Source organism: Exophiala bonariae, assembly GCF_035927105.1.
Source record: "Exophiala bonariae strain CCFEE 5792 chromosome Unknown scaffold_39, whole genome shotgun sequence".
Classification (NCBI taxonomy): Eukaryota; Fungi; Ascomycota; class Eurotiomycetes; order Chaetothyriales; family Herpotrichiellaceae; genus Exophiala; species Exophiala bonariae.
Window position 1 is genome coordinate 201,822 of NW_027042514.1, and position 25,226 is coordinate 227,047.

At 48.8% G+C, this 25,226-nt stretch overlaps 10 protein-coding genes across 10 annotated transcripts; 4 read left to right on the forward strand and 6 right to left on the reverse strand.

Moving 5' to 3' along the window:
• Nucleotides 1-801: 801 nt before the first annotated feature.
• LTR84_009515 (uncharacterized protein) lies at nucleotides 802-1,407 on the reverse strand (the record flags this gene model as incomplete). The annotated part of the gene is made up of 2 exons (XM_064853055.1): nucleotides 802-1,122; nucleotides 1,174-1,407. The coding sequence occupies 2 exons, from the start codon at nucleotides 1,405-1,407 to the stop codon at nucleotides 802-804; spliced, it is 555 nt and encodes a 184-aa protein (XP_064700818.1).
• Nucleotides 1,408-2,309: 902 nt separating this feature from the next.
• LTR84_009516 (uncharacterized protein) lies at nucleotides 2,310-4,088 on the forward strand (the record flags this gene model as incomplete). Its single annotated transcript, XM_064853056.1, has 1 exon — nucleotides 2,310-4,088. The coding sequence occupies one exon, from the start codon at nucleotides 2,310-2,312 to the stop codon at nucleotides 4,086-4,088; it is 1,779 nt and encodes a 592-aa protein (XP_064700819.1).
• Nucleotides 4,089-5,059: 971 nt separating this feature from the next.
• Nucleotides 5,060-6,583, reverse strand: LTR84_009517 (uncharacterized protein; the record flags this gene model as incomplete). Its single annotated transcript, XM_064853057.1, has 1 exon — nucleotides 5,060-6,583. One exon carries the CDS (start codon nucleotides 6,581-6,583, stop codon nucleotides 5,060-5,062), a length of 1,524 nt encoding a protein of 507 aa, XP_064700820.1.
• Nucleotides 6,584-7,673: 1,090 nt separating this feature from the next.
• Nucleotides 7,674-9,752, forward strand: LTR84_009518 (uncharacterized protein; the record flags this gene model as incomplete). The annotated part of the gene is made up of 1 exon (XM_064853058.1): nucleotides 7,674-9,752. The coding sequence occupies one exon, from the start codon at nucleotides 7,674-7,676 to the stop codon at nucleotides 9,750-9,752; it is 2,079 nt and encodes a 692-aa protein (XP_064700821.1).
• A 907-nt stretch (nucleotides 9,753-10,659) lies between these two features.
• LTR84_009519 (uncharacterized protein) lies at nucleotides 10,660-13,782 on the reverse strand (the record flags this gene model as incomplete). Its single annotated transcript, XM_064853059.1, has 3 exons — nucleotides 10,660-11,247; nucleotides 11,311-13,442; nucleotides 13,491-13,782. The coding sequence occupies 3 exons, from the start codon at nucleotides 13,780-13,782 to the stop codon at nucleotides 10,660-10,662; spliced, it is 3,012 nt and encodes a 1,003-aa protein (XP_064700822.1).
• A 321-nt stretch (nucleotides 13,783-14,103) lies between these two features.
• Nucleotides 14,104-15,216, forward strand: LTR84_009520 (uncharacterized protein; the record flags this gene model as incomplete). The annotated part of the gene is made up of 2 exons (XM_064853060.1): nucleotides 14,104-14,114; nucleotides 14,169-15,216. The coding sequence occupies 2 exons, from the start codon at nucleotides 14,104-14,106 to the stop codon at nucleotides 15,214-15,216; spliced, it is 1,059 nt and encodes a 352-aa protein (XP_064700823.1).
• A 650-nt stretch (nucleotides 15,217-15,866) lies between these two features.
• LTR84_009521 (uncharacterized protein) lies at nucleotides 15,867-17,104 on the reverse strand (the record flags this gene model as incomplete). Its single annotated transcript, XM_064853061.1, has 2 exons — nucleotides 15,867-16,935; nucleotides 17,001-17,104. 2 exons carry the CDS (start codon nucleotides 17,102-17,104, stop codon nucleotides 15,867-15,869), a joined length of 1,173 nt encoding a protein of 390 aa, XP_064700824.1.
• Nucleotides 17,105-18,236: 1,132 nt separating this feature from the next.
• LTR84_009522 (uncharacterized protein) lies at nucleotides 18,237-18,657 on the forward strand (the record flags this gene model as incomplete). The annotated part of the gene is made up of 3 exons (XM_064853062.1): nucleotides 18,237-18,390; nucleotides 18,471-18,566; nucleotides 18,629-18,657. 3 exons carry the CDS (start codon nucleotides 18,237-18,239, stop codon nucleotides 18,655-18,657), a joined length of 279 nt encoding a protein of 92 aa, XP_064700825.1.
• A 1,592-nt stretch (nucleotides 18,658-20,249) lies between these two features.
• On the reverse strand, nucleotides 20,250-22,027 carry LTR84_009523 (uncharacterized protein; the record flags this gene model as incomplete). Its single annotated transcript, XM_064853063.1, has 3 exons — nucleotides 20,250-21,274; nucleotides 21,328-21,950; nucleotides 22,005-22,027. 3 exons carry the CDS (start codon nucleotides 22,025-22,027, stop codon nucleotides 20,250-20,252), a joined length of 1,671 nt encoding a protein of 556 aa, XP_064700826.1.
• Nucleotides 22,028-22,988: 961 nt separating this feature from the next.
• On the reverse strand, nucleotides 22,989-24,306 carry LTR84_009524 (uncharacterized protein; the record flags this gene model as incomplete). The annotated part of the gene is made up of 3 exons (XM_064853064.1): nucleotides 22,989-23,197; nucleotides 23,257-23,659; nucleotides 23,716-24,306. The coding sequence occupies 3 exons, from the start codon at nucleotides 24,304-24,306 to the stop codon at nucleotides 22,989-22,991; spliced, it is 1,203 nt and encodes a 400-aa protein (XP_064700827.1).
• Nucleotides 24,307-25,226: the final 920 nt, after the last annotated feature.

Here is a 25,226-nt window from a genome sequence, read left to right on the forward strand (position 1 = left end):
TCTAGCAGACAACGACGACAGTGGTATTGTCGATAGCCAGGCATCAGTCTACAGAAAGGAAAGACTCATCGATCCGTGCCATGTTCGACTGCGTAGCATTGTATCCTGAAGCTGAGTTGAATAAGCGCCAAGGCAGAGTCCAAGGTTTTATACTATGGTATGTGCGATATGCTTCGAGGCTGATAAATGGGATTGCGGCAGAATGGCATCGTCATCGGTGGCGGGCTTGTATCTATGGCCGCCGTTGTGAGTGCTGAATAATCTGTGAAGGGCATAACAATATTACGATCAATATTTGGTGCAGAAGTTGCTTCCAAGGAGATGCTCCCACTAAGACGCGTTTATCGTTACCTAAAGACTTGAGATGTGTGGATACTCGGAGCAATTATCATTCCGCAAATGCATGGTTCGTATTCGGATTTCACACTCTGCTCACTTGCCATGAATTTGCAGGGTTCTCCATACCTACAGTTGTACAAGGTTAGGTTAAGACATTGAAAATATCTAGTGATAATGGATTGATTTGGCAGATGTAAATGGAGAATACTGATCGAAGCACGATCAATTTGAGGAGGAAAACAACCACGAGGAGAAGATAATGCAGTAAGTAGTAGCCCATAAACTATCCATGCCATAGTTACGAAAAATTTCCAAGTCCGACATTACCCGGTGTATCTTCATCCGAGGCGAGTGGTGTATCGTGTTTTAGCTTCATTAGATAGCAAAGGTTGCTCGACCAATAAAGCAATCGCAGCTGTTGGAACAGATTGGTGCTAGATGCTCGCATAGTCAACCCACACACTAGGACCGACTCTTTCCCAACTCACTCTGCGCAGTTGAAGTAGGACCACCCTTTACTCGTTCGCCTCCAGTGATTATCTTCTCGCCCTCGGTGATGTCGTGAAGGTTGTCGCTGTTGATAGCCTCGTTTGCATGTCTTTGGGCTTGTGCGGTTGGGCCACCACTCACAGGGTCCGCTGACCCAGTTATTTCAGATTCAGCTTCATGGATCTGCGCGATCGTAGATGAGTCGAGTATGCCACTGTGATTACTTGTTGCATTGCGATTTCTAGATGTGGTATTAACATTGCTGTTGGTTGCGGTGCTAGTCGTCTGGTCATTCTAGGAAAAAAGTCAGAAACCTTGAGATAAGTCCTCATGTGGTTCTCCTACCCTGGTTGCCATGCTTTGAGCTTCAGCAGTAGGACCAGACTTGAGCGTTTCGCGACCGGTGATCTTTTGCTCGCCCTCATTTATAGCACGAATTGTTTTGCTATCGATCTGCTGGCCGACATGACTTTGGGCTTTAGCTGTTGGCCCACCTCTGACTGGTCCATCTCGTCCACTTATCTCCTTTTCCTTTTCAGTGATCTTGGAGATGGTGTCAGAATTGAGAGTTGCCGCCATTCTGCGGCTCGAGTTCATATGAAAACCACGGTGGCTTGTTGTCCATATCGATCTGCTGGTTGATCTTGCGCATCTTGCTAATAGGATAAATGAAGACATTATCGTAAGTAAGGAGTAGATCATAAGGGATATCCGATGAAGTCTTTATCTGAAATGTGTCTAGAGTATGAGTTTAATGAGTGACACGACAGCGATATGCGGGAAGTGCAAAGGCCTTGTTGATGTTAATATCTATACCGTACCCTAGTAAGTGGAGTATTTTGTGCATAATGTAGAGTTGATGACGCGTGGTTAGCAAATCATTGACGTGTTGAAAAAGCCTCCGCGGATCGCGCAGCCTTGCATCGCGTGTGCATGTGTCCAATTACATCATGTACATTTCTGCCAGCTAGAAGCTCCGTAACTAAATGCAGAGCAAGAGATAGTAGGTAAATCCAGCGTTTGAGATGATGTGGTTGTCAGAAGGGATTCCGTCTTTGAACAAGGCAAACAGGCGCTCTTCCTCCCTCATCGCCCAGAGAAATAGATGAACAGTGGCCGCTAGGTGTCAAAATGGGACTGTTAGGTTATCATGGCACAGCACGTGGGTTTGAATGAAGGAGGTATTTCATTATGTGATGAAGATGAGGTCAACCTCAAGCTCACCGAGAGGTTTCTTCGACAGCAGGTCGCTATGATGATGATGGTAAAGCAGCAATACTTAATCACAAGCAAGTTAGATCTCCCGAATGGCATTCTTGGCAATGACGGAGCCAGAAAATCAAAAATTAGTATGTCTTCCTGAGTCATGTCTCATTCGGAAGAGAAATTAAATCTGTGGCGAAAAATACATGTCCAAGTACTTGCAATCTATTTCTTCCTTTCAGATTGATTGAAAAACTTGATACGATTTGACTGCCAAAATGGCCACCAACACTCAGCCATCAGAGTCCGCCGCAAGAGGTATTGCAGACGGAATTATGCCGACACACACATTCGTGCCTAACCAAGGTTATTCGAGTGACAATACAACAAATCTCCAACGAAGATTAGCGCCTGGATCTTTCATTCAGGAGCAAGACGAATATTCCGACGAAGATGAGGACGAAGAGTACGAAGACTATGCCGAGGAAGCACTTGATGACCCTGAACAACTCGGATCATCGAATCCCGCAGATCTCACAAAATCTTACAATCGACAGAAACGACTCAATGAGGTCGCTGGTGACTCTAATGTACCATCCTGGCAACACCCGAAAGCAAACCCTCAAAAACCACCGAAGCTAAAAATGGGTGAACTCGGCTACGACATGAAGAAGCTCAAGATCGAGGGCCCCGAATCACTGCCTGGAACTTCACGGCAACGGGACAAGAGTGATCGAGCGACGACAGAACAAGTCCTCGACCCAAAGACCCGACGCATTCTGTTTCAAATGATCAATTCTGGCATCGTGACGGAAATCAACGGCACAATCTCAACGGGAAAAGAAGCCAATGTCTATCATGGCATGTCGGCATCAGAGGATGAAACACAACCCGACATTCACGTGGCCATCAAGGTGTACAAGACCAGCATTCTCATCTTCAAAGACCGAGAAAAGTACGTGACGGGAGAATTTCGCTTCCGGAAGGGGTTCAACAAGGGCGACAACAGAGCCATGGTGAAGTTATGGGCGGAGAAGGAAATGAGGAATCTGAAGAGAATCCATACTAGCGGAATTCCATGCCCTGAACCGCTTTACCTTCGGAGACATGTCCTTGGAATGAGCTTCATTGGCGACTCTAAAGGCAAAGCCGCCCCTCGACTCAAGGACGTGGAGTTTACTGAAGAAGATCCATTGGCAAGATGGCGCGGCGTTTACATCGACATCCTCGCCTACATGCGTATCATGTTACAGCAGTGTAAACTTGTCCACGCAGATTTGAGCGAGTACAATATCCTATATCACAAACATCGACCATACATCATCGACGTGAGCCAAAGTGTGGAAGGTGATCATCCCCGAAGTCTAGACTTTCTTCGAATGGACATCAAGAACATTTCCGACTTCTTCAAACGACAAGGTGTTTCCGTTTTGTCCGATAAACAAGCCTTTAGATATATCACCAAGCTAGCCGAGGGCGATGCAAGCCTAGGGCTCGATGTCCTCCGAGCCGAGATCGACAAAACCATGGCCGAGCGCACGGAAGAAGAAGATGAGGAAGACGAGGTTGAGAACGAAGTATTCCGCAAGCAGTACATCCCGCAAACACTCGACGAAGTATACGACGTCGAAAGGGACGGAAACCAAATCCAGACTGCAGGCCGGGAATCACTCGTCTATAAAGACCTCCTCGCGCCTTCCAAAGACGAACTCCTCAAGGAAACCCCATCATCGACAACAACGCGCCCCAATCTGGCGACCAACGCGGCAGAATCCGAGCTTGCAGAAGATGCCCAGGAAGGCGGGGGCGTGTCTCTCTCCCACGACTCTGCGTCTCACGGCGACGGCAGCGGAGATTCAGATGGCCAATCCGACGCCTCAGCATTCAGCGATTCCGACCCCGACGCGCGTCCCCGCGGCAAGCGCTTCCAAGACAAGGACGACAAACGCGAGCACAAGAAGAAAGTCAAGGAGGAGAAGCGGGAGAAGCGCGCCACTAAGATGCCCAAGGCCGTCAAGAAGAAACTTGTCTCGCAGAGTGCGAGGCATAAGCATTAGAGAGTAAGAGAAATGGTATCCGAGGCTAGGACCGACGTTGATGATGATGATGTGTTGTCACCATGATGTCTCGAAACGAAATGCACGACTTATGATAGTGATGCGAAGGAATCAAAATGATGTACAGCATCGCCCATGATCTGCTGAGGTGCAGTGGATGTCCAAAGAGTTCCGACAGACAAAACCCTAAACTCCGTGGTGTTCACACTGCCAATCCACATGCGTGCTTGGTGATATCTCTGTGGTGTGCTGTGATGTGCCGTGGTGGGAAGGTCTTGGGCCAATCCTCACTCCTCACAGTTGCCCTAATCTCAATAGCCCATACCGACCAAATCAAGCTGCCCATTACAGCCATCGGAGGAATAGCCATGCCCAAACTGTCTCTGTTCAAAGCGTGTTTGAATTGGTGCAAGAATGCGTAAGTCGAGTCCATCTCTTGCCAGAATCCCTATTGCCCAAATATCCAAACCCGAACAAATACTACTGCTACATCACCCACAGAATGCAATCCGGGACAGAGGGAAAGTGGGAGTTTCAATGAAGACACCACACAACACTTGATATGATAAGAATCTCTTGTTGCCAAGGTAGCGAGCAGCGATGATATGCATTGTTGAGGGAAACCGGGGATATGATGTGTCGTTCATCTTGTCCACAGACAGTCATCAACAACCTCTGTCCTCTCCCTCTTCAATGCATTCATCGTTAGTTCGGCCGAGCTATGGAGATATGCTTTCCAGAAAAAAATTGATGGAAAAGCTATGATATACAAAGAGAGCACTGAGAAACACCACGTCCCTCTTTCCCTGGATATTGCAAAGACTCTATTTCGCTTCGACTCCTTCTCCAAAAATTGAAGCTTGGGGTATCTCAAAAACTGTGGAGAAGTTTCGGTTCATTTGCGGTCATTAGGGATCATTATGCCAGACGTCTCAGTTGCACATCATTTACTGCCTGCCACAGGGCGTTGCTCAGGGTAAACCTCGCACGCCAGCCTTGAGGCGTTTCAACGCGTCCTCGACCGTCTTTCTCGGCAGATCTGGTATACTGGTCGCACCACCTGCCCCGGCAATGTCGTCATCTGATCTGGAGATCACGTACCTAGGCGGCAGACTGTTGACGCCATGCCAAATATCGCTAGGGAGGAATTCTCCCTGGTCGTTTTTGAACTCTAAACGCTGCGTACGGTCTTGTTCGTAGAGCTGCTCGAGCTTCTCGTGGGCATCAGCGATGACCCGCTCCATTTGTTTCTTGACCGTCTTACGTCGGGCGACCTCAACGATTAATCCGTCGTAGGCATGCAGGAAATTGGCGTAGTAGTCGCATAATTCTTCCATACCGCCGATTCCGTCTTCGATCTTGGCTCGCTCTTCGACCCAGCGCATGGAATGGCGAGCCGCTTCCGCGACGTAGCCAGAGAGGCGACCGCCAATCTTTTCGACGAGTTTGAATGCGGTTGCGACGTCGTTGTGGGCCGTTTCCTGTCTTTCTCGCCATAGGATTACTCTCTCAAGTTGGCTCTCCATTTCAGTATTGCGGTCATGGAGTTCCAAGACGACCTCATCAACTTCTGCCGCATCGCCTTCGACCACGTCGAGCAGCTCCACAAGTTCCTCTTCGCTCATGGGCTGTGCTGGATCTTGCAGGGCGTGAATGTCTGTGCCAACTGCATCTGGCAAACCTTCAGCGCTCATGGTCTGGGCGATAGCCTCTCCACCGCCTTCTGTGTGCTTGATGACCCGGACACAATTGTCAAAGTGAGTTGCCAGGCTTTCTAGCCCATGGGCCATTTCTCTCGCATTGTTCTCAAGTAATGAAAGCACTTTGGGGATAGTGAGAAATTGTAACTCACTCTCGATTCCTGATGATTCTATCCGATTATTGAGAACTTCATTGACGGATTGCAAATCCTCTTCAAGAGTCTGAATGGATTGATTCATCTCATGCTGAGTGTTTTGTACACTGTCAATGGCTATTTTCATGGCATCCTTGATGGTCTCCACCCCCTGGTCATCGACAAAGTCGTGCAGGGTCTTTTTAGTGGTGCCGGATACATCTTCCAACTGGGGATATGGGCTGAATGCCTCCTCGATTTGGGTTTGTTTCAAGAGGTCTATGCATTGGAATAATCTTGCATCAGTATTGTCTAGCTCCTTTATGACAGCTTGAAATTCGAATTGAGCGGACTGGGCAGCGGCTTCCAACTCAAACTGAATGCCACGGAGGATCTTCAACTGGGCAGCCAGCGAGCGACGGAGGTAGGCTGTTTTGGCCAGGAGAGCAGTGGTGGACTCAACAGCGGCACGTGCCTCGGAGAGGATGGTTGTAGCGCGGTGAACCAGGGGGATGCTGCCGAGGGATCGTTTGGCAGCCACTAGATGGGAGACAAGTGTTTCGACGATTGCTACTGGGGGCGGTATGGCAGCAGCCTGGAATGAACCGGCTGGAGAGGAGCCCCCTGAATGATGCAGATTGGGATGGGAGGATTGCGCCATTGTCAGGAAGAGTGAGCAAATCTGAGCAAGACTCGATATATTATGTCGTGATACGACTGTAGACAAGGGAGCAAGCGGACGTAGACATCGTTCGGATGGTCTGTGAGTCAAATGATTTACGCATCAGCCTCGTAAGAAGCGTCAGCGCTTGTGTGAGAGGTTGAAGAGGGGTAGGTCTGTGGCAGAAGTGGTGAGGGATCTGAGATTGTGAGATTGGCCAACTTGTCAATTGTCAAGCAAGTCCGAAGTGGATTCGCGCGAAATGGATGCGGTGTGATCCGTCTGGGGTACAGGAAATAGGCATCAAGGCGGTCTGATTGTCAAGCTGAAGGATGCAACTAGATTGGATGCGGGGAGGTCAAGGCTCCGACCATTATAGACTTTGCCGTTACGAGGATTAGTGGTCGGCAGTAGTCGGTAGTAGTGATATCGTGGTACCTCGTACCCTGCAATGATGCAAGGGACCGGGGGTTGATGGATTTGAAACTCTGTGTGATATTATGAGTGGTGGATGTCACTGATGAGAAAATATTCGCAATGAAGCACGCAATTTGTGCGGCGAGTTTCGATGAGTCACGTGATAGAATAGTCAAGGGAGTTCCCGTGGACTAGTGACTAAGAATCTCTGAGTAGTGTGGTCAGACGCGAGTTTCTCCGCCATTTTACCCGTGAGCTCAACATGTCAGACTAAAAGATGCTATTTTCTAGCTCCTCTAATTTTGAGATCCCGTGTTCGTCAGGCCCTTTTTACTTTCTCCTCCCGCTCCACTTCTGAGTCCCTCCGCCTTCAAAGTATCCGACTGCCGTCCGTATCTTCAGCCAGGAACGAGTTACAACCCACCAGAACCATCTGTGGACTGTACCCATTCATCTCTTACCAACCCGCTTTGCCATCTTGCACCATCTGCTCGCCATTCTTGGTCATACCCTGCGCCTTCACTCGGACGATATCTCAGCCTCTTGACCTGCATCCTCTTGTACCTCCTCACCTCGCATCTAACTCCACCCGACCGCTTTTTCCTCCCTCCCTCGTGCAAGCCGTGCTACTCATACCCACACCATGTGAAGACTTCATCCAGCACAACACACAATGTCAGAGAAACACAGGAGAGAGTCCCTCGTAGTCGACGAGTGGAATGAGTCCAACCGGAAGAGATTACGAACCGCCTCAACAACCCATGATGAGTCCCAACACCACGACCACACCCACACCCACACCCACACCCACAACCCAATCTCCGATTCTGCAAAAGACTTCACCATCGCTGCAACTGCGAAACATGCTCGCGAAACTGTTGCTCCCTTTCTTGCCAAACACATTCCTGCACAGTATGCTCCTCTAGGAAATTCTGGGATTCCACAGACTCTCTTCACCTCCACCAAGGACAAGGACTCCAACTCAAAGTTCTGTTACCGCCACCGACCTGACAAACTATGTCGAAGACAAGCCGATGAACCGTCGATGGAGAAGTTGCAGCACGATCTTGAGTCGCTCGACCAACAAGACCGTCAGGGCATAGTCCAGGTCTGGTCTTTATTCTCCGCCGCTCCGTCCAAGTATCGAAATCTCATGCTCAAGGGCATTCTTGCTCAATGTTGCTTTCCCCAACTTTCCTTCCTGTCCGCCAATGTTCGCGAGCTCATTCGCATCGACTTCCTGTCCGCTTTACCCTCTGAAGTATCCTTCCGAATTTTATGTTTTCTCGACACAACCTCTCTATGCAAGGCCGCCCAAGTCTCCCGGAAATGGAGACAATTGGCTGATGACGATGTGGTCTGGCATCGCATGTGTGAACAACATATCGATCGAAAATGTACCACATGTGGCTGGGGTCTTCCATTACTAGAGCGGAAGTTGCTTCGCAGCTCCAAACGTCAGATCGAACTTCGAGCCGCGGGCATTGCTGCCGAGGGATTCGCCTACACTCAAGTTGATCATGCAGAAACTGGAGACCCTTCTACAACCGGTGATGATGATAGCCACAGTGAGGCCACTGTCGTTGATGAGACACAAGATGGAAGTACCTCACCACTTGTCGTCAGAAGGCCTCGTATTGGTACTTCAGACAGTGAACTGCTCCGAGCCAGGCGTCCGTGGAAGGATGTATACAAGGACAGGTTCAAAGTCGGCACGAACTGGAAGTATGGGCGATGCAGTATCAACATTCTAAAAGGTCACTCGAATGGCGTCATGGCTCTTCAACTCCTCGACAATTTTCTGGCTACCGGTTCTTACGATGCCACAATCAAGATATGGAACATCGAAACAGGTGAAGAAGTCAGAACCCTACGAGGACATACCATGGGTATCCGATGTCTTCAATTCGATGAAAACAAACTCATTAGTGGAAGCCTCGATAAATCCTTGAAAGTGTGGAATTGGAGAACTGGCGAGTGTATCTCCACTTTCAATGGCCATAGTGAAGGTGTCATTGCTCTTCATTTCGACTCAGACATTCTAGTTTCCGGTTCAGTTGACAATACTGCCCGCGTATGGAATTTCCGGGATAAATCAGTCTTCACCCTCCGTGGTCACACCGATTGGGTCAACTCGGTCAGAATTGACTCGGCGTCTCGAACTATCTTCACTGCGTCTGATGATTGCACTGTCAAGCTTTGGGACCTCGACACCAAGAAATGCATTCACACTTTTGAAGGTCATGTCGGCCAAGTCCAGACTGTACTGCCACTACCAGCCGAATTTGAAGCTGATGAATGTCAAGTCGAAGATGATGAAGAAGCCTCCGATCCTGGAAGTCCTTCCAGTTCTTCAACCACTGGTTCAACATATGGAGGCATCAAGATCTTGACAAGGAAAGATCGCCACCCCAGCTTATATCACACTGATGCGAGTCGTCCTCAACCACCACGATATATGCTTACTTCTGCTCTTGACTCAACCATCCGTCTATGGGACGTGCACTCTGGTCGATGCATCAAGAAGTTCTTCGGTCATGTCGAAGGTGTCTGGGCTGTAGCTGCAGATACCCTTCGTATCGTTTCTGGAGCTGAAGATAGAATGGTCAAGGTCTGGGATCCCCGAACAGGAAAGTGTGAACGCACTTTTACAGGTCATGCTGGCCCAGTCACCTGCATTGGCCTTAGCGAGAGTCGAATGGTCTCTGCTGGTGAAGATGGCGAGGTTCGCGTCTACAACTTCACTGCATGATTTCTTTTCTCTTTCCCTTCTGTTTTCTTTTACTGTTCTTTTAGCGGGAGTCCTTGGTCAGATTGGACATCTTGCATGGCACCATTCATGGGCCAAGGAAACTCATTCAAAACATGGAGGTCACCGAGGATTGAAACATTGTCCGAACAATCCTCAGTATGGACGGGTCTGGAATATTGCTATCTTTGATGACGAAACGTGATATGAACCCATTCTTTTCTTTCTCTCTTTTACATTATATTTTTAGCCGGCGAGCATTTGGTTCGGGTCATTTCAATGGCGCAATTTTCGGTCCAAACTCAGTGGAATTTGGAAGTACTTAGGTGTGGACTGCACTGTGCGGGTGAGGTGTTCATCATGAGACTCATCATTTTCTACCCGACCGCTGTCTGTCGCGGTACATTGCCATTGGTGGTGACTGTTTAGCGCATTGGTTGTGGCAGCTTGTTTTATTTGCGCCGGATAAATAAAATAGCATCCCATCGCAGGGAATTGAACCGGATAGGTGACCATAGTGGTCTAAGGTAGTCTTCAAAAGATCAAACACTTAAACATAACACGTTCATAATGATAACCCATACCTTGCTTAGATGTGCACATATCCTCTTGCGGTGCTTCAATCATTAACCATTGCGATTTCCCAGTATCAGTGTTACATCGGTAACTAACTATCAATTCTCATCTGCCTCTTGTCTCATCGCGTTTCATGTACGAATAAGCCTTCCACATACCTCATAATTTGACAAACATGTATCCCGTCGACCGATCGAGAAAGCTGGATATTCGGCACCAGACACCGGTATATGCACCGCCCCATGCTCTCCGGGCGCATACCCAAGCAAGGGCTCAACATCCACAGACCGTCTACCCTGTCATGATTCTCACCCGACCTCATCCCACAAGACGTCTAAACACCTGTAACGCGCCTGACAGTCCTCCTTGCCCCATCACCCAGGACCTGGACCTTGCCCTCGAGCTCCAACGCACGCAGTGCATCCTGGAACTCGGCGCCCTCAACCTCCGCCGAACTCCCGTCGCCCACGGCGCGATATAGTTCGCTATAGCGGATGGGGTTGCCAGCCCTGACGACGGGATTCTCATCGATGGCGGCGAGGACGGCACGCTTGAGGTCTTCTTTGCGGCGGCGGTCGGAGGCGCTGCCGCCTTCGGACAGCAGACCCATGTCGATCAAGCCGGTGCGGGCGTCGGTCGCGGACGCTTTGATGGCGGATTTGATCAGGCGCACTGCTTCGTCCACGTCGGCTTCGGTGACGATAGGAGAGAGGCGCATCTTCGCGTGCGCTTCGCTGAGTCGGATCATCGATTCAAGTTGTCGTGTTGTCGCGGTGATGCGTCGGTCGGTTGCTTGAATGGAGTTGCCTAGTGATCGCATTTGGACATACGCCGTGGTGAGGGCATGGGCAGCTGGGGGTGTTATGGTCGGGTGGATGTTGGTGCGGGCGTAGGAGATGTAGGATGTCAAGAATTCGATGGGCTATAGGAGAAGGGGAAAGGTTAGTTGGGGTGTAAAGTGTGGGATGGGGAGAGGATGACTTACAAGGACTTCTTCCTTGGTTGCGTTCTCCGGTGTGTCTTCAAGATACATGCCGACAACATGCTTTGCAAGTCTTCGGTCGTTGACTTCGTCAATGCGGTCCAGCACAAGGTAGACGAGGTCGAATCGCGAGAGTAGAGTTGGTGGCAGATCGATATTCTGGGGAACTGGTAGGTTTGGGTTGTACTTGCTGCCGATGGGATTGGCAGAAGCGAGGAGGCTGGTTCTGGCGTTCAGAGTGGTGATGATGCCAGCTTTCGCAATTGAAACGGTCTGCTGTTCCATGACTTCGTGCAGGACTGATCGAGTTGCCTCGTTCATCTTGTCGAACTCGTCGATACAGCATACGCCTCCGTCTGAAAGGACGAGTGCTCCAGACTCGAGGACGAGCTGTTTCGACTCCGGATCTCTGGTCACATATGCAGTAAGACCAACAGCGGAAGACCCTTTCCCTGAAGTGTAAACACCTCTTGGTGCGATCTTGTGCACATACTGTAAGAGTTGCGATTTTGCAGTTGAAGGATCACCGCAGAGCAGGATGTTGACATCACCTCTGTATTTAGGACTGCCACCTTTCTCAAAGGATTTGTTTGTGCCTCCGAAGAGTTGAAGCAGTATACCCTTCTTGACATCATCAAGCTCGTAGATACTAGGAGCCAAACTTCTCGAAAGGAGATCGTAGATGTCCTCGCGTTCGGCTGTGCTCTTGATCTTTGCCTCCTCCTTGGCCGAGAATTTTCTGACCTGTTCTGGGGCACCTGCAACCTGCTCGGCCAATTCTTGCTCCACAGTTGAGGCATCGATGCCAACTTTTCGCTTATCCACTTTCTGGATATGCAGAACGTCGACGTATGTCTTGAAAAGTGCTTTGATAACACGCTGCCGTGGGTTCACTCGAACAGCATTGCTTCTGAAGATGCCAGTAACCTCAATCCTGTCACCGGCTTTACACGCGTCCACAATCTCGTCGTAACAACACAACGACACACTATGCGGTGTTTGTCCGTCTGGTACTGAGTCTGGTGTTTCTTGGAGTTTTATGACTTGTTTGTCGGCAAAGACACAACGATTGTGAACAATCTCCATGCTATCTTTGGACTTGCAAGCCTGTCGAGGACATTCAGTTGGCTCTGCAATTTTACCTCGATCAATCGCAACCAGAACAGTTTGGTTACAAACCGTACACTTAAAGAAGGCTTCTTTCATGTCTGGAATGACTGGAGTGGTTCGGATGACCAAGCCTTTGACTGAAATGAGCCTGTCGAGGTCGGCTGGGTCGAGATCTCGCATGTTGATGGATTTATCCAGGCCAAAGATCGAAACTTTCCACCGGTTTTCTTGAGCTTGCGTCATGAGGTTGTCCATATTGTCTGTAGCATGCCCTGGAGTGGCTCCTGGGGTTAGAGCACTATCTAGGTCAGATTGTGGCAAAGCTGGCATAGAACTTGTGTCCCTGGCGCGTGTAGCTGCATTTGTTCGCTGCATATCACGCATCTGATTTTGGGCGATTTCGATCATTACCTGGCGGAGTGTCTGATCCATTAATGGAATGATCTCCTGAGGGTAAGACTGCATTTGATGCCAGAGTTTGTTGGTAGCGGGATATGCCTTGAGATTTCGTGCATCAAGATTCAATTGTTCAAGTCCGGTGTTCAGCATATTCTGCATCATGTCGACATACTCGCGCTCCTGAGCGACCTCAAGATTCGCAGTCTCTGCCTCTGTGTATCCTTCGGCCCACATGCGATATTTCTTGGTATAGCCATGGAGGAAACTCTTAAATGCGGCTGATGAATCGATGATGGAGATATTGGATCCCCAGATCACTCTTGATGAATTCCCACCAAGCGCGTCGGCTTCTGAGGTGTCGGGATTTATGTTGGTAAAAGTGGCTTCGGAGGCAGGATCCTCGTTATCTCGTACTGGCATGCCATCCTCTCCCACCAAGATTCGTCGGCGGCGCGCAGAGGGACCATCGAAGGTGTCCGAATGGATGTCACCCCTTCTTGCATCTGTGCGTAGTGGTCGATCCTGGCGGACGAAAAGACCACTGCTGCTGCTGGGAATGTCTGAATCAATACGATTGCCATTCGGAGCTGGACTGGAGCTGGGGTCATATCGAACTGGAGATGATTCTATCAAAAGTCAGAGGCTGTTGCAGCAGATTCCCAGTGAAAACGTACCATCAATGGGCCGTGTAGTTGGTCGAGGTGTCAATTCGCGGTCACCAGCATCCGATGAGTTTCTGGGCGGAGAACTAATTATCATGCCATCGCTTGCTAGTTGCGAGGCAGGACCTGGCGTTTGCCGACGAGGTGACGACTGAAAGAATAAAGGCGAAGAAGATGGCACTGCGTTACCATTGGGCGCTTGACGTGTGCTTCTCGGGGTTGACTGCGGTTGTCGTGCAGGAGTTGAGGACTGCGAATTCCTGGAAGAGTGCCCTCTTCGGCGAGAAGACGGTGTAGAAGACATTTCGATGAGTTTGTGCGGGCTGCGCAGGGAATCTGAGGCTTCGACTCTGTCAGATGGTGGTTTAAGGGGAATTGGAAAAAGAGAGGGGCACGCGTCGCGTACTAAGTTCGCGTCGCGCGTAAAGTGGTTTCCAAAATCTTGGCACTGTCGATTCGCTGCTTTAACTCACCCCACTAGATCGTAATTAATTCATACTGTACCCATTCACTCCACTTTCTTTCTCAGTTCACCAATCATCAAAAGTCTGAGAACAACACCAGAAGATAGCGACGCCTTACATAATCCGCTCACACGGGCGACAAAATTCCAGCACTATTCCAAATGGACGAATCGTAAGCACAATCTTCTCCCCAAGACTATTCATTCAGCATTAACCAGAAAACCAGCAATGGATTTAATGGAGCCACATTCAACCTTCACATTGGCCCTTCGAAAAATTCATTCTTAGTTCACGCAGATATTGTCTCTTGGCATTCCAAAGTACTTCAACGACTCATCGATGGAACTTTCAAAGAGAGTACCGAGAGCTGTGCTGAGCTCCCAGAAGTCGAGCCAGACACATTCAGACAATTTCTTGCATATGCGTATGCCAGGTCTAGCAGCACTCCAGAGAACGAGGTTGCTGAGAAGCCTAAGGCAACACAGAAATTGTCACCAAGCAAAATCATTGAGCTTCTTCTTGCGAATGGGTACGGCAGATTCCGGTGCCAAAAGCCGAGCTGTGTCGCTATAAACAAGCTGAAATCATCCTTGACTTTCCCGCTGTGTGACACTTGTTCTCAAGTTAATGATTGTGTATGGCGATCAAAATCCCGCTGCGTCGTGCCTCAGTGCTTAAGACCAGCTGAATACTGTCAAAGTCTTCTGTGCGGACAGTGCATGTTGAGCCTGAGCCTACCGCTCCAACAGGGCGAATGGTGGACATGGGACGGCCGCCTCATGCCTGAAGCGGTTGAAGTCATCTTCTTCAGGGTCCCCGAACGGTTCGAAGACTTTGCCAGCTACTGCTTCGACGTACCCTTGCGCGTCACAGAGGTTTTAGAAGCTAGGAGGGACCTTTTTGTACCGTTTCCATCATCCGCCAGTCTATTCGACATCACCAGATACGCCATATTTGCAGACATCTATGATGTCGAGCCATTGGCGCAAGCTGCTTTCATGATATTCTACCAGAAGCTGAGTGACGAACCTCTGGATGCGGAAAGCATTTCGACGATTTGTGAGCTTGCAAATACTGTGTACGACAATACACCCAACTCTTTCACAGATGGTTCTCTCCAAGAGAAGCACGTGCTCCGAAGAATGTTATCTGAATTCGTCGCGGTCTACAGCGTCTCGTTCACAGAATCCAAAAGCTTCATGAAACTCTTGTCTCAAGGTGGAGATTTTGCAAGTGATCTATTTCTTGCCGCTGCCCAATGCAGTCGGCTATGAATGCTGAACGACTTTACGAAATGGTTTGATAACGCAGGGTATCGTCTCTACAGATGGTATTGAATAGCAAGGTTTCAAAGCTGATTTTCATTTCCAGACGGACACTCGCCCAAGAGGGGCTTGAAGTTACAGAAATGGGCGCAACGCAAGACCTGCGATATCTTTTTGGGCACGGTGTTGCTGCTGCATATCGGATACTCCATCTGGCTATCCCGCTTCACAGGTGTGGCCAAATTCTGAGATAGATGAATAATAACAAAATTTTCACAAACCACAGCCTATTTGGCCATGTAAAGCACGACTGGGAAAAATGTTTCTTTGACTTTACTGCTTGTTGCTCGCAGCTTGCAAGACACGCATTGACCTTCTTGTCTGAGCACATAGCGATCACCTTCAAATTCTGGCCCCAGAATCATGCCCATCGACCTAGCAGAAGAAATCGAAAAGTCCATCTCAGGTTTCCCTACATCCTGAGAATCTTTTGTAAGGCTGACAGTGCTCGCTTATGTGTGACCGGGTAGAATTTAATCACACCCATCGAGCCTTTTCGAACACAGCTCAAGCTGTGGAAGAAAGAGGAAGCTCCTTTCCATATCACGAACTTGATCTCAAATCTGCTTGGATATCACTATCTTGGTAAATTGCAAGTCTCATACTATTTTGTCGTTATTCGATAATACCACGTCTTTCTGCATCAATGCGGTCTCAAAATCTTTCAAGAATCCCCATCTCTCCTTCTCCTTCCAGCCCTGCTTCCGCCACTCGCTGAGATCCCCATTGGGAAACCATCTCATTTCAACTTCCTCATGTAGGAGACTCGCATCATGCGCAATGATAACAAAAACATCATCATTTGCGTCGAACACTGTCATGTCCTGAATCGTTTGATTTGCAGCCTTGGTGTCGTACGCTACGCCCTCGACCACGCCGTACAGTGGCTCGGTTGCATATTTATCCGGTGCTGAATGAATGGAGGCGAAGATCTCACCCGGACAGAACGAAGCGTGCTTATGCTTGTGAGCCGGCAATGGCGAAGGAGTGATCTGCTTTGGCAATGGAAGATACTCCGTTGGGCGATATTCGGCACCGTGGTGGGCCGCATCTCCACCCATAAATACGTAGGTACTCGGTGCACTAGAGACTCGAGCTAGGCCACATAGATGTCCGATCGTATGTCCAGGCGCATCTAAGAGGTAGAAGCTGCCATCTCCGAAGAAATCGAAGGCCTTGAAGCCGTTGATGACGGTGGATCCATTAAAATTGATCTCCTTCACCTCCCGCCCAGCAAAGTCGGATTCAAGAACCATACCATTGGGGTTCCTCGGATAGCATTGAGCAGGGATGAAAGCCTCTTTGAACCCAGGGCCAACAATCAGCGATGTCAAGGGCGGAAACGTCGACGGATCGCCTGTGTGGTCATAATGCCAATGACTCCAAATGATACAGTCGATCGCGCCGGCTTCGACGTCGATGCCGTTCTCAGTCAAGATCTCTCGAACATCTTTGGTCACTTCAAGACCCCAGCCTGGGCTTGTGATGATGTTTAGAACTGCAGGAGGGAGGTTTTTCCAGTCTTTACGGCTGCCAAGGTCGAAAAGAACACGCTTGTCTGTTGGGCCGTGATGGATGAGAAACGATATCGAAGGTCCCAGAAGACTTTCATGTCCTACTTGGGCAGGACCTGCGAACGGGGCCATCGGGACTGTTAAAGAAGTTGTTCTACAGAAGCAGATGTCAACAATGTCACCAAGAATGTATGTGATCTAAATTGAGGAGGAACTTACGTGTCGATTATCTGAACGTTGACAATGGCTGTGGAGTCTGGAAGTTCCAATGTGGGACATGACTTAGGAGTTGCAAGAAACTCTTCTGGCGATTTCGACGTCATGGTGGGAGAAGATCAACCTTTGCAAATCGTAGATGTCGGTTGTTTTGTGCACTGAATTTGAGGTAGAGTAGATTAGCAGAAGGATGAGGGTACATTTTATACCTTCAATGATCTTGAGACTGTCGGTATTTTTCGAGAGTACGGCTGATGCAGAGTAAAATCCGAGAACGCTAAACACGATTTTCATTACGCGTGAATCGTAGAGGCTCAGAGAAGGCTGAATCTCAATAGGGGCAAGCCGCGGGCCGTGGAAGGCTGTATTGAGTTAGATTGGAAGCCTTGCGGTAGGCTTGGCGAGCCGACGGGCTGAACTTGAAGGACCGTAACATTCCTGTTGAGGCTCCACGAGCTCCGTTACTCCACTCGTGAGATCACAGAATCAAAAGCGTAGGATGAGCTCAACATGCGCAGTGATACTTGGTAGTTGGTATTTTGTGGCAAGTTAATGGCAAACCGAGTGCTGTCAATACTCGAATTTCCAGAGGTTTGAACATGGTCGAGAATTGCTTGGATGATATGAGTGTCAATCTTATTTGATCATGAAAGATGGTATACTCCTATCTTGAATATCTGACGCGGTGAGAAAAACTGCCACTGATTCATGATGACGCTGAGAGGCATCCTCGTCCCCAGCCATAAGATGGTAAGATCCGCTGGATGATGGATTGCGTCGCGGACTCATCTCAAGCTCTTTGTCAACACCAAGGAACATTGTGAAGCAGGCAGTTTTACACTGTCCGTCTTTGTCTCTCATACCGCACAGATGATACTTTGCAGTGGGAAATTCTCAGCATGACTTCCAGGGTCCTTTCACACAAAGGGTGAAAGAGCCAACAGTGAAATATGACAAAGACGTGACGGAGAAGAGAAAGATTCACAACGATGGCTTTAAGGCACTGCCGGAACATGTGTGACAGCGTTAGACAATCCCTTTATGACAAGTGAAACGTCGTGAGCTATGTCCTTTGAACATGAACAACGGTCTTCTTGCAGTTATATTGCGCAAAACATCTTTCAACTCTCCTTTCCTACAACCTCATTTCCGCAAATCAAATCTGATAACAATCCCTCCCTATCCAAACCATCACATTACAGTTCAAAATCCTCATATCAACACCTTCCATATTCCATAATGACTTTGAAAATCACTGCTCTCCTCACGCTGCTGATCGCCAGCGTATCCATGGCCAACCCCGCGGTAATGTCCAGCAAAGCCAGAACATGTCCTGCTAAATACAGTAAGTTGGCGTGCTGCATGCCCACCTATGAGAGAGATCGCTATACATGTAAGTACTGACTGACCCCCTTTTGCCCCGAATTGTCTCCATTTCTTGTATGTGAGCTTGCTAACCAGATGCGTGCGCAGGCGAACCTGCCGGAGGCCTCTGCGGAGGATCTCAATACTGTTGCAACGACAACAAGGCCCATGGCGTGATCATCACTGCCCAAGGCGAACAACAATGTAAGTGGACCTGAGTTCCTCCTCGTAACTTGAAGTGGAATATTTGCTAATTCTGTTTTTAGATCTTCGCTGCGTCGGTATTAATGCCTGAACCACGAATTAATACCCCTCAAGCCGATTCCCAGAGGCCATTTGCCGAATTCTGTCTTGTCCCTCCATCAAATATAGGGTTTGCAATGGGAAATGGTCTGGGGGACGCGGGTGACAATGCTTTGGCTGACCAGATCAGTCATCCGCCACCACAGAAGCCACTGAGCGCTGTGGGTGATACGTGGTCTATAGATCCTCTGGCTGGGCCAATTTCTCATCGCATTCAGCCATCGCATTCTTGCTCATGGTATCTTGCTGCTTCCACAAATGGGCTGCATCGGTCCTAAGAAGCAAGGCTTGAGTAGGCAACTAGAATCAGATAGCAAATAAAGCATTCAAGTTGACCTTCTTCCACGCACTGCACTGTTGACAGAAAAGGGAATAGTTTAATCGCCTTCTCAAGGGTACTTCGTGAGAGACCCTACCCTTTATGGACAAAGGAATAGGCATTCACGACGTAAGTCGCATCAGTCACTGCTTAGCCAGACGCAATGATCAAGTAGTCACTTCATAGGCATGAGATCCTGCTGTGATTGAAGCACTGATGCAAGAAGTGACACTCCCTGAATTCAGAGAGTTGTGAGTGAGTAGTCGCAATGCTGTTTGAAAGCGAAGAGCTGTCGCAAGTGATTCATCCTACTGTGACCACAAGTCGAGGGTTCACTCGGGTACAAAGTTCTTTGTTCCTAGCAGGCATGCATTCATCGATTTTTCTTTAATTCTCACCGATTTGCATTTGACACTCCTCGACCAAGCGCCAGAAGCTTTTAGTAGCTCTTCAATAGCAAGTTCAGCATTACCACCATGGTTGTCCTCAAATCACTTCTGCAGGCCACCATCATCCTGGCACTCATCGCCGCCGTAACCGCTAAAATCACCTGCACTGATCCAACATTCGACACACCAGCATGCTGTATGCCGATGAAGGATGACAGAAACCACTGGAAATGTGAGAGATTACCCCCTCATAAATGCACTTATACCTTCCCGTCGCTGAAAGCACTGGATCTCACAACTAACATGGTTCACACTAGGTGGCACTGCCGACAAATGTACCAGAGGAGACGTTGGCGATGCGGTGTACTGTTGCAATGCTCAAAAAGGCGAGATCGTTATTAAGCCCAAGCCAAAGAATCGTATGTGTCCATCCATATGGAGTTCATACTGCTATTATACTGATCGTGTGCTCAGCATCCATTCGTTGTCTTGGCATCAACAACTAAGCATCCGGATTGTTGTGGTTGGGACCACTCGCGACCTTTTGCGTCAATCTTCACCTTGGTAGTAGCGAAGGAGCCCCGTGTTGTCTGAGAGCCAGACAAGTCTCCCACAGAAGTGACGAATGCAAGTCATAGTCAGGAATGATTGACATGAGCACTGCTGCGGCATTTTAATGCTCATGGTACAAACTTCTGTGCATCATAATGCCGATGCTCCCCTACCAGTAGTCGGCAGCTCATTTAGTTGACACACAATCCATCAGATAAACCCATAACGTACCCCTCTTTCATTGTTCTTGTGCACTATTACCTTCACCGGACACTATTCCTCTCGTAGAAGGAAGTACAGTGGAGTGAGAACTAGGACAATGTTTCAAGGATGTGGTGTAGCCCAGAAGTCGGGGTCGAAATTGAAATCTGCATCCGGAGAATTGAGGAAGTCGAACTGTTCAAGGAACATCATGTCCGTAGGACTGACCCAGTTCTGATGATTGACATCAGGTAATATGGATGCGTCCCCAGTAGTCGACGGGAGTGTTGCAGAATCATAACGTCGATTTTGCGAATATCCAAACCTATCCAGTAGTTTCCGCATACTTTTGGCTATATTCGTGAGCAGATGGCGCGAATGCATGCTCTCCGTCATTTTTTCCAGTACAGCGGCCAATTTATCCAGCGTGTCAGAGATGTCAGCCTTGTCCATCCATATGTTGGCAGGGTTCTTCACCGTAACCCTGAGGAGGAAGACGAATGCAAATGCTATCATCGTGTCAAAGTATGCTGGAAGTTCTCTAAGGAAAGATTGAATCTCCTGGTCGGAGGTGATAGCTTGCAAGATGGATGTAGAAGCGTGGACAGCCATATCAGCAAATTCTTTCAGGTCTGGACCAAAGTTCAGAGGCTGGCCTTCCGCTATAGGTGCCTTTCTGAAGACATGGGAGCATAGGAACAGCTTTGCGAAATAATAGTGAAGTCCAGCCTCCTTTCGTGGATGACTGCCGGTTGTTTCATTAAAACCAAATCTGTCTGGCCAATCTGCTCTCCAGGTATCGAGATCAATGCTCAGGCGTCGAAGTTGAGGGATAAGCTGTTCCGAAAGATGAGCTTCAGGATCGAGACTGAATCGGTCGAAGATTCGAGTACTGATTGTCCATATCTCGATTTGGCTGACTAACCTCACATCATCCCCCGTGGCAAATTCGGATTTGAGGAAATCGGTCGGTGGCGTGATGGAGCCAAAATCTCGAGTCAAAGGAGGCCTGCCATATGCGATGGAGAAATGGTGGTCGCAGATGTACACAAGATAGTATAGTCTGGTTCGCAGATAACAGGCTCGTTTGGTGTGTGGTGCCTTGGGAATACAACGATGTAGGTTAAGTTCTCCTGCCAATCGAACAGCTACAGCCATTAGTTTATCAGGAATGCTTCTTCGTCCAACGGAGGCGGCTTACCTGTCCCTGACAAATTCCAGGAGATGTCACTGAGCCAAAAGGCCCCGATGCAAAGTGCACGAACATCATCGTGGCTGTTCTTCTTTGAAAACATTCGAGAGCTAGCCAAGTGAACAAAATGCTGATAACATGCCTGGTACTGCAAGGAGGGTTGGTGAAGGGCACCAACAACACAGATTGCCGCAGTGAGCAACGCAGAGCTCTTGCGAACACTCGACAGTGAATCGTGTTCGGCAAGAACTCTGTACAGAAAATGGTCGAGTCGTCCATAGTAAAAGGTGAAATAGCCCTCGGCATCGGCGAGGGAAATGATGCCACGATCAATTAGGTCCAATTCACGTGTAGCACCGATATATGTGCCTGGTATAGCTTCTGCGATTTCCGAGACAACTGAGGCCGGGATAACACCCGGTCCCCTGTTGAGGTCCATTATCACCTCCCAGCCCGATTCGTGCTGTTGAGTAACAAGGCCGGTCCTTTCAGTATTATTCCGGGTATGGCTTGTCGTCTCAGGGGCCATGACGACTGGTATGGAATCTTTGTCAACGCTGGCCGACTTTTCATTCAGCTTTTGGATGGCGTCCTCCAGCACCCTCAACTTCTGCTCAACACTAGACTTCCAGCTGAATTTCATTAGCATGTCGGGTTATGCAGTCTCCCGATAGAAAGAAACGTACGTGACGTCGCTCTCCAGTAGCATTTGTAGGCTTCGATTCACGACACATGATAGACTTCGCTTCTGGCAACGTGTGCATGGTGGCTTTCCCCCAGGCATGTGACATTTGATCTTCAACTTTCGACACGGGACACATGCTGTAATTTTGCGGCTGATGTCGATAGGTTTGCGGTCCCCAAATGACTCTCGCAAGGCCTGAGCGGCCGAAGATCCTGCCTCCATCACGTTGGACCATGTTGTGACTGCTTCCAACGGAAAGTTGAGAGGGGATATAGCAATAATGGAAAAGGTAAGCCCATTCCACTTGAATGTGGGGTTTGAGCCTGTGAGCCGCGACAGGACGGCACCGAAGGTGGTCATTCGAGGTTAAAAAGGGCCCTGGCCTAGTAAGCCTCGTTATTAAGATCCTAGCTACTCGTACGTCATGCGATCTAAATGCGGAATAGCTCTATTTTGATGGATATCCTTCCTGCGGCACTTGGAACTTCATTTCTACGACCATACCACTACAAGCGGTACTAATTGCTCAACTAATAGTTTTTTCGTCCAAAGCGCGTGGGGCACATCTGCTATAGACGGTCAGGCAGTGTAATTGGTGCCAGTGACGGTACCATATATATAACACGCCCAGCCCCCAAGAAGAAGGGCCACTAGGAAAGCGAAACACGATTTGGATATAAGTCGATTCCGGGGATAGTTCTCGCCATAGAAAAGGCGAATTCTTTCTTGTAAAAGCTCCGAATTCGCCAATCTCCGTGTTCTCGTCCACTGGAGTATTTTCATGTCAGTTGAAAGAAAGGTACAGCCCAGCAAAAGGATCGATATGAAGACCGATGCACAAGCGAATATCATGAAGAGAACCACAACACGGTCGTACGAGTTGTCGTCAGCATCTTGTAAAACGCCAGCAATGACGCGCACAATAGAGGATATCCTAATGAAATCTTTAGTCAAAGTCCTTAACACGGGACATTCTCCGGCATGCTTACGAATTGCTCATCATCGATTTTGTGGCGTATGCTGTCCCAAAGGTGGTTTGCTCATGCAGGGAGGTGCGAATACCGTCCACAATTGACATTGGGCTATAAATGAAAAAAACACCAAAAATGGCAAAGGCTGCTGTCGCTCCAGGAATTGTCTTAGTAAAGCTAAGGAGAGCCATGGACGTAAGCACTCCAACTCCTCCAGCAGCCACTTCAAAAAGCTTTGAGTTAGCATCCAGCAAATCTCTTCGGAACGTGGAGCGGTCTTACTCAGGGTGATGCGGTTTCCGAACAAATCCACGAATACTCCTAGAACAGGGATCAAGAAGAAACCTCCGTACCGCACCAATGAGGTGTACCACCCAGCCTTGACAGAGTCGATATCGAATCTTTGCTCGGCAAGCTCAGTTGAATTTGCATTGAACACTACGATGGTAGTGGTAGTAAAGAGAGAATATGCCAAAATACTCCAATATGTCCAGGGCAGTTCGAAAACTTTGCCGAGCTGCAGCCTTTTGGATTTACTGGCCAACCTCTTCCCGGTTGCTGGATCTCTGATTTCGCCAAATTTTCCGCTTGAATAACGCGCAAACCAAAAGAAGATCGCACAGACGACGTTCGTGAAGAGATTCACGAAAAAGGCTATCCAGTAGACCCATGAAAAGCCGACGTTCTGGGGGGAAATCTCAATAAGCCAACGTTGTGACAATTATCGCCGTGCAAACTTACCTTTCGGATCACATTGGAGGTGCCCGAGCCTGCAAAAGCACCTAGCTTCTGCACCATAAGCTCCAGTCCCAATGTCGATGCAAAACCATTGCTGGGAGCAAACCAGGACGAGAAGACCTGGTATTGAGCAACCTGGGTGGAAACATCTCCTAGTGCAGATATGACGTGGCCAACGATCATGAAGGGATAACTGCGGATGTGGGCCGCTGCTGCTAAGAGGAGCGAACCAAGCGAGTAGACAATGTTGCCATAGAACAACATACTAGCACCTCCGAATCGATCAGTTGCGAAGCCCGTGATGAGGATTAGAATGCTGTCCACAAAGTTCTCGCTCGCCTCCAAGAGGGCGTATTGAGTATTTCCGATCTTGAGCTCTCGCTTCAAGCTGGTCTTCATTGTCGCTGTGATACCCGAGCCCCATGAGCTGCCGAAACGGATGAGCGAAACAAGTATCACCGCAGCTAGTTTCCATTGCCATGGTGGTGGAGGCTTGTCTTCAATAGATGACTTCGAAGAGACATCAGTGTCAGCCTCCGGGGAGTTCTCTGTCGTTATCTCCACCGTTTTGATAGTATCTTCGGGCCTCTCCATCATTGATGGCTATGATCACACCAGTAGCTATGCGGCTGCGAGACGCCGCAAGGAGAAATTGGGCGTATTTAGTATTTTGAAATCTCTCAGGCTGTTATCTTATCACCACCTCGATGGAGTACTGTAACACTGCCTACCAGTCCAGCTTGGAGGCATTCGCCCATTATCTAGTCTTATCAGATCATGCGACCGAATCCGGCTGACAGAATACCTGCCGAAGTCGGTCGACAAGAACGCCAAGTAGCGTTTAGTTGCTAGGCGTTCAAAGTTTGGCGGGCGAGCGTACGCTGCGTACATTATTGTGTACAACGATGGCCCGAAAATCCAAGAGATCTGCATATTTGGACCCAAACTGGTGCAAGTGACAAAAATCCTGCGGCCCTGGGCGGTGCTAAAACCCTCTTTGGGAACGTCGTTCGGCACATATCCGATGTGCCACCTGTCCAAAGGGAGGAGTCCTAGTGCCGAGGAGTTTGGAGCAACTTATTGTACAAGAGGATAAGCCTTGCGTGACATGATTGGCCAACACAGTGTAATTCTAAGTAGCTTATGTATTAGTCATGAAATGGATTCGATGATGATGGATGGGGGGGATCGTCCAGGCGATACTAAGTTCTATTAGTTGGTAGCGAGGTAGCAATCGAGAAAACGCCAAGAAAGGGGATGCTGAGAGCTTAGTAAGAATTGCGCTGGCGCGTAATCACCTGCTTGGAAAGTATGGGAATCACCTGTTATCGAGATAGCCTCGAGAAGGAAAGGGTCTCATAGCATTGAATGCTTAGCACTTCGGTCTCAAGGAGACGATAAATCGAATTCGCTTCGACCTCCACCCATACCTACCAGTCAACAGGTTATCACTTTCGGCTTTCGAGTGCGCGGAATACGATAAGATCCGAGCCGCCCGGAACTTGCCTCGTCCA